Here is a 13,716-nt window from a genome sequence, read left to right on the forward strand (position 1 = left end):
CTCCTTCCTCGCTGCCAAGACCTGGAACACCCTCCCTACCCACCTGTGGCAAACCCAAGACCTGCTCACCTTCAGAAGACTCCTCAAGACCTGGCTCTTCGAGCAGTAGCTGCACTCCCTCCCCTCAATGCCTTGAGACCCTCACGGGTAAGTAGCGTGCTTTACAAGTGATTGATTGATTGAACCAAGTACACAAGTTCTATACTACTAGGCACGGCTGTCCACAGGAGAGTTACTCAAAGGTAGTTGGAGAGCTACTAGTAGCTCACGAGCTACTTGTTGGAGACACCTGCTCTTGCCTGTATTTCTGTTTACATTTGTTCTCTTGTTTTCTACCTACCTTCTAAGGGATGTTAAGGTTTCGCCTGTTCAGCGTTTGCAAAATCTCTTGTAACTAAAGAAATTAATTAAATCTTATAAGGGGTTTACAGCCCGCCTATAACTTACCATTTGTTAGGTTGCTTGTCACTCTGATTTCCTTGCTTCTTATTATTTTTGTATGTCATTTCCTTTAGGTTTCTGGTTTCTCTTCATCTGCCCTCGTAAGTGTGTCTATTCTGTGGAGCTCGAGTACTTCTTCCTGTTGAAGTCTTCATCCACATTTTTCCTGCAAACTAGTCCACTCTGGCCATAACGTCACAGCCTCAGTACTGACATATCTTCAAGCGCTTCTCTACCCCCATCTTTTTGTTCAACATTATTGTAATTAATGCAGATACCACTCTTATTTCTTTTCTCTATATGTTAATTCTCTGCCTCTGTCCGTCACATCTCTCCCCATCCCCATCACGGCATAGATGTCCTGCAGCCATATAGTCAGTGCCGAAACAAAGGCCCTGCAGTGCAGGGGGGCCTGAGCTCCAGGGGCCCCCCCTCAGAATAATAACCTGGCCTGAGAGCTCCTGAGCGAGTCCGGGGAGAGGGGGCGAGGTGGTCCCCTCTATGTACTTTGCTGGGGGCCCCTCCAGTCTCATTACTCCATTGCACAATGCTGGGTGCGTCGCACAAAGTCGGTGCCCCTCATCCCCTCTCCTTTCCTCGTTTACAGATGTTCGGTGCCCTGCATTGGTATGCACTCCTGGCTGCCAGACTGTGCCTGCCTGGATGATTTCTTTAGGAGTGATCTGCATCAAGTCTCCGGGCCATCTATCTTTACGCTGTCACAGTTGTGATTGTGAGCCAGCATTAGCAGTATGAGCGCTTCCCAGCTGCTCGCAAGCTGATGCCCCCTGCTTTAATCGCTGTAGCAACCTGCTCGAGGTGGGCAAGCCACTGAAAACATGATCCAGGCTCAAGCCTGGTTCTGGCTCAGCTTGAGGTGCTGTTAGAACCTCGACCTCATGCAGAGCTTTCATCTTTATTGTGGCTCCCCCTGCCTCCTAACCTCTAGGAAGTGGCGTTATGGTGAGAGCTGCTGACATGGGAAACCGGTTCGAAACTCGGTGTAGGTTCAACATCCTGTGATTCTGGGCAAATCACTTTAACTCCCATGCCTATAAGCATGTGTACTGTAACTGGTGCTCATGTTGATTGCTCTAGTACCTTCGAGTCGAGTTTGCGCTATATTTTAAAAAATGCACTAAGCCTTGACATGAGAAAAGACAAATCGGTCCCCATTTACTGGCTGATTTCTACAAAGTGAACCCAGAAAATCTGGAAAATCACTGCTCCCTCTTAAATTGTGTGATATTAGGCAAATATTTTATTTCACCAACTTTTTTCTTTTGTTATTGCGCATGAAGGCACTTTAAAATGTTTTGAGTCCAGACTACAAGTTGTGCAAAACAATCACTTTTAATAAATACTTCCCAGTGCAGTGCTATAATGTACCCATCTAATGTCAAAGCTTCCAAATGTTAAAGAAATCAGCTTTTAAATTTTGAGTATACTTTATTATATTTTGCGTGATGTTTGTTGTATGTTTTGCATAGCAAATATTTTCAGGCCTCGGCTTGTTCAGGAAGATCCGAGTGTCCATTGTCCCCTCACCCCCACTCTCCTCCCTCGTGTTGCTTGAGCACCCTCCTATCCCCCCATCCCTGCCATTTTCCATTTTTCATTTTATATGCAGCGAAAGGTGCTGTGCAACATGACTTAAAGTAGAACAAAAAACGTTATGATGCTGTCAACGCTGCCCGCTTCATCACGCTTGTTAAATAAAAATTGTTTACTTTAAGACATGTAACCTTGTTGCACAACATGTAAAAAATAAATGATTGACAAAGCAAATAGATGACACATAGGCGAAACCTGTTGGCTTTGCCCTTGCTTGTTTTGTTTCTGTGTCTCTGATGTCTATTTTGTTAAACTGTCTATCTGTACATACTTTGTGGGATCCTTTATGATCTCTCTCTTATGTCTATGGCTAAGAAATAGTAATAGATGATGTAGAAGTGCCTTTTCGTCCGGGCAGTTGAGATGTGGGAATGAGCAAGACATGCCTGTTGTTTTTAGGTCGAAGCCTGGCGTTCACTGCGCAAGCAGTGTCCCGCAGGCGAGATTTTTTGATATCCAGTATGGTGCTTTAACCCGCCTCTCTCTTCCATTGGCTAGCTCCATAAATGGAGGCTAGCCATTGGAAGAGAGATGTGGCAATCATTCTCGGAGCAGATTCGTGGGCGTTCCTGTCTTTTTTAGGCCCCGCCCCTTTTCCGTCATGAAGTTGTGGGCGTTTACTTTATTTTTTTTTTGCACCGATATTTTTCTTTATTGTTAACCTCGTTCCTGTCCCGCGTGGTTGTATCCGTCCCCCCTCCCACTGTCCTTGTCTTTGTACCCACCAGACGGCTTCCAGATTCCGGGCACCATCTGCAGCGTCGCCCGGATACTGAACCCAGGCGAAGGGGCTTCACCTGGTACCGGCGGTCTGCTGCCTACACATGTTACCGTGCACAAGTCAGTGCCCGGATTGCTTTGAACATGTGTGTGTTTGTTTGTACAGAGAAAACCTGGCTAGGGAGCAAGGAGGCACTGGAATTGTCCTAATGTTTAGTGTCTTTGGGCCTGTACAGCGCTCCGCTGCCTCTCGGCGCTATAAAAGGCGCATGCATCAGAGAGCGGGTGTCCTGTGAAGAGAAGGGTTTTCCGATCCGTTCTGGGCGGCGGGCGAGTGAAGGGGCTCTGGTGCTGGTTCGGATTTGGTTTCCGAACTTGTTTTTAATGACAGATTCTAGTTTGCAGTCCAGCGACGCTGTGCTTTCGTGTGTGGCGTCGACAGCCACAGGCCGTGTTACTGGTGTGTACACACAACACACCACCAGGGCTCACTGCTCCCCACAGACACACCTTTAGTGTTACACTCTTTTCAGGAATACGATACCCATCAAATCAGTGCTCGGCTGCTCCTGAGTCCTGCAGGGGGTTGAACAAGCAAGCACACACAGACACGCACACACAAGCCCACGCACACACACGCACATCCACCGCCTTGTAGCTGCCGCTCTGCTACACACATTCTTGTACGTGAAACTACAAGTTCCAATGTTGCGTATTCACATTCGAAGTGTTGACCTTCTCGATTACTACAGATAACTGCTTCGAAGCGCTAACCACGTGCGTGCAGCTTTAAATACAAACAGTAGGTTTAAACGACATAACAAAACGTCCCACATTGCGGGAAACAGTGCCACCCCCCTCATTTCTCTAGTCGGTGCCCCCCCCTGCTGACACTCCCAACCCACCCCTCCCCCTTGAGATCTCGGGACCGGGGTGCGACAGGTTCACCACTGTCTCCCCTCTCCATCCTCCCTGTCACCCACACGTCACTGCTCACCTTTGACCTCTCCTTCAATACCTACAAAGCCCTCACTCGTCATACCTTCTGTCACTCACACTGAACCCCTCCTTCTCGCCCATAACTACCTTAACCCTGCCCTCTCCCCACACCCGGCAGCTCCCCCTCCCTCACCGGCACACATGGACACTTCTTGAATTGGAAGACCCCCCCTCCAGTCTGCAGCCTGGGGCGAACCCCCTACCACTCTCTCCTCTCACACTCCCTTGCCCCACCAGCATAAGTTAACACTTCTTGGAAGTCCCTGTGGACTCTCCCTCCCGAACCTCCCACCCCTCCAGCCTGGATCCAGGGGTGAAACCCACACCCCCCCCCCCCCCATCCCAGCACCCCTCTCTCAGACTCCCGTGACCCATCGGCATAAGTTGACACTTCATGGAAGACCCATCCCTCCAGCCTGGAGCCAGGGGCCGGGCTGCAGCCCCCCACACACTCCCTCACCCCACCGGCATGAGTTGACACTTCATAGAAGTGCCTGTGCCCTTCTCTGTGTGGATAGCTTTTTTTGTAGGTGGCTCTATGTGTGGGTGGCTCTCTCTGTGTGAGGGTGGCTCTGTGTAGGTGGCTCTGTGTGCGTGAGGGTGGCTCTGTGTAGGTGGCTCTGTGTGTGTGGGTGGCTCTATGTGAATGACTGTGTGGGTGGCTCTGTGTGTGTGTGTGTGTGTGGCTCTGTCTGTGTGGCTCTGTCTGTGTGTGTGTGTGTGTGTGTGTGTGTGTGGCTTTGTGTGTGTGTGCAAATGCAATAGGTCTCGCATTTGTGAGAGATTAAGCTATTGGCATTGTAAATGACAATGCCACTTATTTATGTTTTCTAACCAACACATAAATACAAAATTTGTCATTTACAATGCCAATAGCTCTAACTTTTACAAAGGCGAGACCGTTGCATTGTAAATGCTTGTTTAATGTGATATTTAGGTTTCCTTTTTTGGCCTTTTCTGCATTGACATCATCCTCACTCCACCAATCTCCACCACTGCCCAGTAAACAGTTGACCGTCTGTGTCATTTATGGCATGAGGTTGTGGCCCTATTATCGCAGAACTCTCATCTTTTATTTCACATTTGGCATCATGATGTATTTGCTTCTATGTTCTAGGCTACCGAGTTACTCCTGAAATTTTATGCAGAGTTCAGCATCTTCCAGACCTTCCCTTTATGAGCCAGCACACCTATGGGGAAGGTACTTCTGCTAGCAAGACTACCACACGTGAGTAAAATATTTTAAAAAATCAGTCATATTTATGATTTGTAATTTTCTTGATTTGGGATGGCGGCACTATTGTGGGTTTGTTTTTTGTGTCATTGTCACTTAATGTAATTAGCTGTTTGGTGTATCATTTCACCTCTTATGAAGTGCTTGCTTTGCAATGCATAACAAACTATTTTATACCTAAAATTATGCTCAGTCTTCGCCCATTCACTTTTTAATATATACATGTACTTTATATATACTAACATTAGCACAACCACCATTAATTGTCACTGCCATTACCTGCGCTGTCCACCATTATCCCCACCAACCAGCATCATTATCACCACCAAAACCGGAGTGTGTATGTATGTGTGTGCTCACTCTACAAGCATTGGTACTGTGATGAGGTTTATATCGGAAATATAAGCAAGATTCATTGGCTTTGCAAGTATTGTATAAGCTTGTGAAAGATTCTTCCAAAATTATTTTTAACTTGCCCTCAAACAATTTTATTTTGTCTTAGTCATGATCAGCGAGCTGTGGCAGTTTCAAATTCAGAGATTATCTAGTATATACCATTGCTAGGTGGTCACTTCAGTGCAGGGATTTTCCCTCCCAAGATGCTAATCCAATAATGTAACATGCCCCTAAGTAGGTGAGGGTTTAACCTATTTTGTATTCTAACCAGCTACCTTTAAGCTGATGTTTATTGTAGTAGTGATCAAAGAATGGAGTGGAATAAATCACACAAGATGTTGTCATACTAAGTGTGATAAAGTGGTACTAGGCTACTTGAGCTTTTGAACATTTTTGTTTTGGTTTGGGAGGGCTCAGTAGTTGGGCGGGAGTGCAATAAGGATCTGGTGAATGAGGGCATTGTTGGGGAAAGAAGGGTTAATGATGAGGGGGATGAAGGGCATGTGCATATCTTGTCCAATGGGTTGCTATGTGAAAGGGCTCGGAATACATTTCTCATGGAGTGTATAGAGAGGCTTTGTGTGATAAGAATCTTCTGTTCCTTTTTTTCAGTTTTAAGTTTGGTACTAGAGTATTGTAATATTTGTCCTGGGCTCTAAAGGAGTATCAATAAGGAAAGCTGGCATATGTATTCATGCATTGCCTTTAGACATTAATTAAAAAATACAATCAAAAAAATGCATACCAAACCCCACGTCTCATTTCTCTCCCCACATCCTCAACCCATATCCCCTCGTTTGAGCTGCCTCTTTTATAACTTTGTGTTTTTTCATTTATATTCATAGGTGCCTTGCCAAGTGAAATGGCTCCTAAGAACCAACGTCATCAGAAGTTAGTTGATAGCCTTTACACAAGGCACTTGCTGCTCAAAAAGGTCAAAGAGAATAGCTCCCAAGGATCCGAAAAGGGGTCATTTTTGGAAAATCAGGATAGAGCACAAAAGATGGAGCCTCATCGCAGTGGACTCAAGCCAGCTATTTCCACACCATTCAAAACAGCCTACTTTCCCTCCAAAGCACAGCATACACCTCAAGTTCCAGAAAAGCAGTTTCAGTGCAGCTTGTGTGAAAAGAGTTTTACTACAAATACATTCCTGGATGTTCACTTAAGAACACACACTAGTGAGCTGTCGTACCCATGCAACGCATGCGACCGGAGCTTCATCAGCCGTGCCAATCTCAGCCGCCATCAAATATCTCACAGAGGAGAGCGCCCCTATAAGTGTCCAGTGTGTGAGAAGAGCTTTGTCATCCGCTCTAAACTGAAAATACACTTGAGGAACCACACAGGGGAGAGGCCGTACCAGTGTAGTGAATGTGAAAAAACCTTCACATCACATACCTATCTCACCCTTCACCAAAAGACTCATGCTCAGGAGCGATCATTCCAATGTAACCAGTGCCAGAAGAGCTTTCTCAATAATTCCAGATTAATAGTGCACCAGCGAACGCACACTGGGGAAAGGCCCTACAAGTGCTCAGAGTGTGATAAGCGATTCAGTGATAACAAAAGTCTTAAACTCCACCATAGAAGTCACACAGGTGAGCGGCCTTATCGGTGCAAGCTGTGTGGGAAGGGCTTCAGCAGCTGCTCAAACCTTGTCCGACACCAGAAAACACATGCACGCCTCAGGCCCTACATATGCACAGATTGCGGGAAATGCTACAATAAGCGTCCTGAGCTTAACCAGCACATGCGGACACACTTGGCTGAGCGACAGCACCACAGCATTTGGTACAAAGAGCAATATCAGGATGGCTTAGCGCTTGCTAAGCATAAAATGCCCCATAGTTCGGAGAACAGCCCAATCATAGAAGTTATTGTGGTCTAGAGTACTGTGGAGAGTGAAGAACAGCAATTCTTTTGAGGTCAAAGCGTGTAAAGTTTCTCAAAAGTAAGCCCCAACTAGCGGGCTTGTGGTACTGAAACAGTTGAGGTCTGGAGGAGTTTCAAAGTACATGCTAGCTCCACTACACCTTGGTCCTTGTATTGCCTGCAAGAAGAGTCCTTTTCTAACTAATATCTGGATAAAGCAGAATGGAATCCCAGACACATCTTGTCCTGTTGTCAGCGGACTTGTGTCAAAGGCCCCAAGAGGCCAATCCAGGTTTGTTAATGGGATATTATGAGCCTGAGGATTTTTTTGTAAAAGGTCTGCACTGAAGATAGCTTGTCGAGAATGTATTAAAAATAAAGAGTTAGACTGGAAACGGACTGGGGGTGATACACACATTTCAGGTAGATTGAATGACCGAAAGTGGCAACTTCATGTTAATGTTGTTTATTGTTACATAATAAAATTAGACCGGTCACTATTCGCACGCTGAGCACGAACAACTGGCACAGGTAAATGTTGGACGCCGCCGCACCTCCGGGGTGGCGGCATACAGTTTGTGTAATCGAATACATAATGTGTACGAACGATAAAGTGGCGGTCGGCCCCAGAGGTTGTAGGCCAGAAGCTGTGTGCTGTTCGCTAGTGATCAATAAAGGTCTTTAAAAAAAAAAGAAAAAGAGTTAAAATCAAAACCCAAGTCAGGGTGCAGACATAAAAAAAAATCAGGCAATATAATTAACCCAAATTATTACTTGTGCTTTTGAAACCCTATGCTGAAGGTGAACTTTCAGACACTAGAACATTTATCTCATAGTGTTACATGCCGCTGGAGCAATGATGACAGCCTGTAGTAGGAATTTTCAAAATGGAAAGTAACAATGTTGGAAAGCTGTTCAAATACTTCTTTGATCCCTTATCTGGTAGAATATGATAAGGGCAAAGAGCATTATATGACCATCTGTGAAATCTAATTATGTATTTCAAGAAGTAGCATCTCCCATTCCTTCACTTCTCTTCTTGTTCCTTATTCGGACTAGGAGATCGAACTTTTGGGAATAACACACAAAAGTGACACCCAATCTAAAAAGCAAGTTGGACATTGTTGGGATTAGAGACTCCTTTCTGTTCAAGGCTGCAATGAAGCACCCATGGTAACCAAAGTTAGTCCAGCCAGTGGAGCTTATTTTATTGTCACACAAAAAATCTGGTGTGTGTAGACTTACTTCTCTAGTCTCATGGTACCAAATGCTATGTTTTTAGGGGCAGACTGCAAACCATGATTTTCATTTATGATGTTTACTCTTTGACTTTGGAGAAGAATACATTTGTTTTATTAATGTTGGTGTCTTGTGTTCTGTTGGGCTGTAAGTGGAAAAGAATACGTAACAGCCATCAAAAACCTCTGCCTACAAGAAAGCTCCATCCAAATCTAAATATTAGCACTGCGTCAAAGACAGTTTTGTCGTTTTAGTTAAGTTAATTGTTTATTGTTTGGGTTTGAGAGATTATCAAAAAGGCAACTTATTAGGCAATTTTATTTTCCACCCTGCTGTAGGGTTTTTGTCATTGTCAATCCTTGGTTCCTGCCCACTTTCTCATTTTGGGGAACTCTAAAAAGGGAGGAAGTGAAGCTCTGAATATGTTACTGCAAGAAGATGTGACTGTTGTTATCCGTTATCAAGACCTCTCCTGTAATATGTGGTCTCTTAATAGGGAAATGTCATTGTTTTTTCTTTTGACTAAAATACAAATCAATCAATCATATCATTTGTAAAGCGCACTACTCACCCGTGAGGGTCTCAAGGGGCTGGGGTGAGAATGCTGCTACTGCTCGAAAAGCCAGGTCTTGAGGAGTTTTCTGAAGGTCAGCAAGTCTTGGGTCTGTCGTAGGTGGATGGGGAGGGTGTTCCAGGTCTTGGCGGCGAGGTGGGAGAACGATCTGTCGCCTGAGGTAGCTCTTCGGAAGCGGGGGACTGTAGCGAGGGCGAGGTCAGCGGAGCGGAGCTGGCGGGTCGGGGTGTAGAAGCTGAGTCGTCATGTTGAGGTACGTTGGTCCGGTGTTGTGGAGTGCCTTGTGTGCGTGGGTGCGGAGCTTGAAGGTTATCCTCTTGTTGACCGGGAGCCAGTGCAGGTCTCTCCGGTGCTGTGTGATGTTGACGGTCTTCTCGATGACCTTTGCCGGGAACGGGAGCAGGGAGATGGGCCGGACGTTCTTGAGGTCCTTGGGGTCCGCCTTGGTTTTCTTGAGTAAGGCGTTGATCTCGGCGTGCTTCCAGCTCTCCGGGAAGGTTGCTGTCTCGAAGGAGGTGTTGATGACTTTCTGGAGATGGGGTGCGATGGATGTGCTGTCTATGTTGAAGATGTGGTGTGGGCATGGATCTGAAGGACATCCGGAGTGGATGGTGTTCATGATCTTCATGGTGTCAGGGTCGTTGATGTTGGTCCAGTAGAGCAGGCGGTTGGTGCGGATGGTGGTCGTGGAGGTCTCAGTGGTTGTCGGGGCGGTCGTGGTGTTGAAACTGTCGTGGATGTCTGTGATCTTGCGGTGGAAGAAGGTGGCCAGCGAGTCGCAAAGGTCTTGCGAGGGTGGGACTTCGTTGGTGTTGAAGCTGGGGTTGGAGAGTTCCTTCACGATGTTGAAGAGCTCTTTGCTGTTGTGCACGTTGTTGTCTAGGCGGTCTTTGAAGGAGGCCCTTTTGGCGGATATGATGAGGTGATGGTGTCTGCGGGTGGCATTCTTGTGGGCGGCGTGGCTGTCCGGTGTTCGTTCACGGAGCCAGATCTGCTCCAGCTTTCAGCAGGTTTGCTTGGAGGCCCGGAGGTCTTCAGTGAACCACTGGCTTTCCTGTTGGTATGATTGTTGGAGGGTTTCTTGATCGGGGCGAGCGTGTTGGCGCAGTCGTTGAGCCACTGTCTGAGGTTGCGGGCGGCGGTGTCGGGGTCGGTATGGTCGGCGGGTGGGCTCTGGGCGAGGGTGGTGGTTAGCTGGTCTTCGGTGACTTTGCTCCAGCAGCCGTGAGGCATCTGTTGGGTGCGGTGGTGCGTGGTGGGTTTCTTGAAGGTGAAGTGGATGCAGCGGTGGTCGGTCCAGTGAAGTTCGGTGGTTTGGTTGAAGGAGAATTGGGGGCTTGCGGAGAAGATGGGGGTCAAGCGTGTGACCGGCAGAGTGGGTGGGTGTTGTGACGAGTTGTCTGAGTCCGAGGTTGGCTAGGTTGTCGATCAGGGTGGTGGAGTTGGTGTCGTCATTGTTCTCGAGGTGGAAGTTCCGGTCCCCGATGAGGATGTAGTCCGTGGAGGCGAGGGCGTATGTGCTGACGAAGTCGGCGATGGAGTCGCTGAACTGTGGTCGGGATCCGGGCGGTCTGTAGATGAGGGTTCCTCTGAGGGTGGTGTTGGGGTCGGTGTGGATCTGGAAGTGCAGGTGTTCGGCGGTGCTGAGGGTGTCGTCGGTGTTGGTCGAGACTCTGAAAGTGTTCCTCTGGACGATGGCGATTCCTCCTCCGGCTCTGTTGGTGCGGTCCTTGCGGGTGATCTTGTAGCCTTCCGGGACGGCTATGGCTATGTCGGGGGCCGAGGCGGGGTTCAGCCAGGTCTCCAAATGATTGTATTTTTAGATTTTAAAAAAATGATTCTATAGAATTATAGATATTACACTTTAATGGATTTGTCACTTGTCCTAATTTTATGTTGGACAGACCAACTCTTCACTGAAATGTTCCAATTTCCTTTAAGATATAGAGGTTGTGCATTTCAGTTGTTTAGGCCCCTCTGCAACAATAAGGCACGCTTACTTCAGTACCCCTGGATACAATTTGAAAAGGCAATGGCTGTATATTTCAAAGAGAACTCAAATACAATTACCAGAATCGTTGGGCAAACTTATTTGCAAGAATAAAGCACTAAGTGATCCTTTGAAGAAATAAAAGCTGTTTTATCACTAATGAAATCACAAGCAGCAATAACTAGTGTCACTAACCTTTGTACCATTAACATTTGTAAGTGAAGTCTCTGCAACACAGATCAGTGTATATATTTTTGATGTCAATACATTTAGTAGAGACACGTCAGTTTGTGGTGTTTGCTTTTTGAATGTAAAAAATTGAGTCTTTCATTGTAAGATGGAGAACAGTGGCTTCTTGTTATTTCATGGAGCTTTTGATCAGGTATTTGGCTACAAGGTGCCTCGTCTGTCAAGTGGCTTTACATGTTTATTTATCTGTGTAAGGCTGATTGCTGATCTTTTATGTATAAAAGAAAGCAAGATTTTGGTTCAGAAAGCATGCATTTTTGTGATTTGGTGTTATTACTTTTAGTAGTTTCAGAGAACTTAAGGGTTAAAAATAAGATACATTAAAAAATGCGGAGGATCTGCGAAACCTACATCTCAAGATGAGATCTGATTTGCTGCCATTTCATGAACAAAGATGTGAAGGCAGGCATTTTAGAACTCATGGGCTCAGTCTACTGTCCTAGAAAAATGTAAACATAAAAAAAAAGGAAGGCGGGGTTGAGAAAACCTGTCCCCTTGGCCTGGTGAAGGGGGGCTCAGAGGGAGCCTCTCCAGGCACAAAAACAGCAATATTTTTATTGGCGGCAAGAGTCTCTGATTAAAAATTTCTTTCTCCCACTTTTCATACACAAAAACAACAGTGGAAGGTGCCCCGTTAAATTTTTGAGGAGAGATCATGTGGCTCCTGTCTCTAAGAAGCCCCAGTGATCTCTTCGCCCTGGGCAGTTATAAAAATGAAGGGGAGGATGCAGTTTCTGTCCCTGAGCCACAGTAGGGCCACCCTCTCCGAGCAAAGATCTTCCCCAGGGCCCCCATGCCACGGAGTCCTAACCACGCAGTGTCCCAAGGACCCCATCACCCGGGATACTGCAGTTCCTTGCCCGGATGACTGTGGGCATACCCTGCCTCCTGTCTCCCGGGCAAAGAACACAACTTTTCTCCCGCCTGAGAGGGAAAATGAAGCTGCTCCTGTTAGCACCACTACGGGTGTTGGCTGGGGGTGTGTCAACATTGTGAAAACATTCCTCTTTAGAAATTAGGTCTCCCTCTGGTTTCCTTCTCCTTTTTTTTCCCTCAGAGTCTTTATTTCCTCTATCTAGTGCTTGGACGCCCTCGGGCAGCAGCCGCGCTCTACAAAACCCCTTTTCATTTCATTTCATTTCACTCACTCTGCGGACTCCGACATTTTGCAACACGTGGGTGCCCTGGGCACTCACTTTGTAAAACCCAAACACCAAAACCATTAAAAAATAAAAGAATAAATGACACACTCACTGGATGATGTCATTTGAGTTGTCATCAGTGATGTCACTGACCATGTCATGAGTGATGTAATATGTGAAGTTATAAACAACGTATTGCACAGGTGTAAGTTATAGTTAACTCTGGTAATTATAACTGCTCGATTTCTATGGTTTTGTACAAGTGAAATCTGAACCTATCTATTACATCCCTGTGATCTTTGCTTTTTTCTGTGAATTTCTAAGGTTTTTTAAAATTCTGTTTCCTAACTATAACGTCTGTGTAACCTTTGGTTTTTCTGTGAATTTCTAAGGTTTTTTATTCAATTTCCTAACTTTAATCTTCTCAGTGAGTTTCTATGTTTTTTAAATTATATTTTCAAACTAACCTGTAAACTTTGACACTGGGTGTGTGAGTGGCTGTATAGGCTGGTGAGAGAGTGTACAAGTGGCTGTATTGGTCTGTGAGTGTGGTGTGAGTGCCTGCGTGTGGGTGTGTGACTGCCTTTGTGGGCCTGCAGTTTAGTCTATGAGTAGCTTAATGAGTCTCTGAGTAGGTGTGTGTGTGGGTCTGAGTGTGCGCAAGGGTCTATGAGTGTGCATGAGTATGAGTTGGCACATCAGTGTCTGAGTGGGTCTCTGGGTGCGTGAGTCTTTGAGTTGATCTGTCAGTGGGGGTGTGCGCCTGTTTCGGTGAGTGTGTGTCTTGGAATTGGCTTGTACATGGGTCTGAGTGGAACTGTGAGTGGGTGTGTGAATGTCTGTGAGTAGGTGCATGGGTCTCCGAATGGGCCTGTAAGTGGGTGTGAGTCTGTGAGTAGGTCTGTGAGTGGGTTTTAGACTGTGTGAGGGGTCTGTGAGTAGGTGCATTATCGCTATATGAATGTGTGTGTGTCTGCCTGAGTCTGAGTAGGTCTGTGAGTGGGTTCATGAGTCTGTGAGTGGGTGTGCAAGTGTCTGAGTGGGGTCTGTGACTGGGTGCTCCGTGAGTGTCTGAGTGGGTTAATCAGTTGCTGACTGGATCTCTGAGTGGGTGGGTGAGTGTATTGTGGTATATAAATAAATAATACCGGATCTAGGTTTGACTGGACATAGTAATAACAGATAGCTCAATAAATAAGAGTCAAGATTCGAGGTAGTAGGAGTTTGCAGGTTTAATACAGCA

General features: G+C 46.3%; 1 protein-coding gene across 1 annotated transcript in view; it reads left to right on the forward strand.

Annotated features, from left to right (window-relative positions):
• LOC144769520 (uncharacterized) overlaps window positions 1–13,716 on the forward strand; it is a 270,191-nt gene that overhangs the window by 73,595 nt on the left and 182,880 nt on the right. Inside the window, exons 6-7 of the mRNA XM_078653661.1 lie at window positions 4,892–5,002; window positions 6,250–7,289. Of these exons, the coding sequence (XP_078509787.1) occupies window positions 4,892–5,002; window positions 6,250–7,289 (1,151 nt within the window). The remainder of the gene's footprint in view (window positions 1–4,891; window positions 5,003–6,249; window positions 7,290–13,716) is intronic.

The sequence above is a fragment of the Lissotriton helveticus genome, chromosome 7, assembly GCF_964261635.1.
Source record: "Lissotriton helveticus chromosome 7, aLisHel1.1, whole genome shotgun sequence".
Classification (NCBI taxonomy): Eukaryota; Metazoa; Chordata; class Amphibia; order Caudata; family Salamandridae; genus Lissotriton; species Lissotriton helveticus.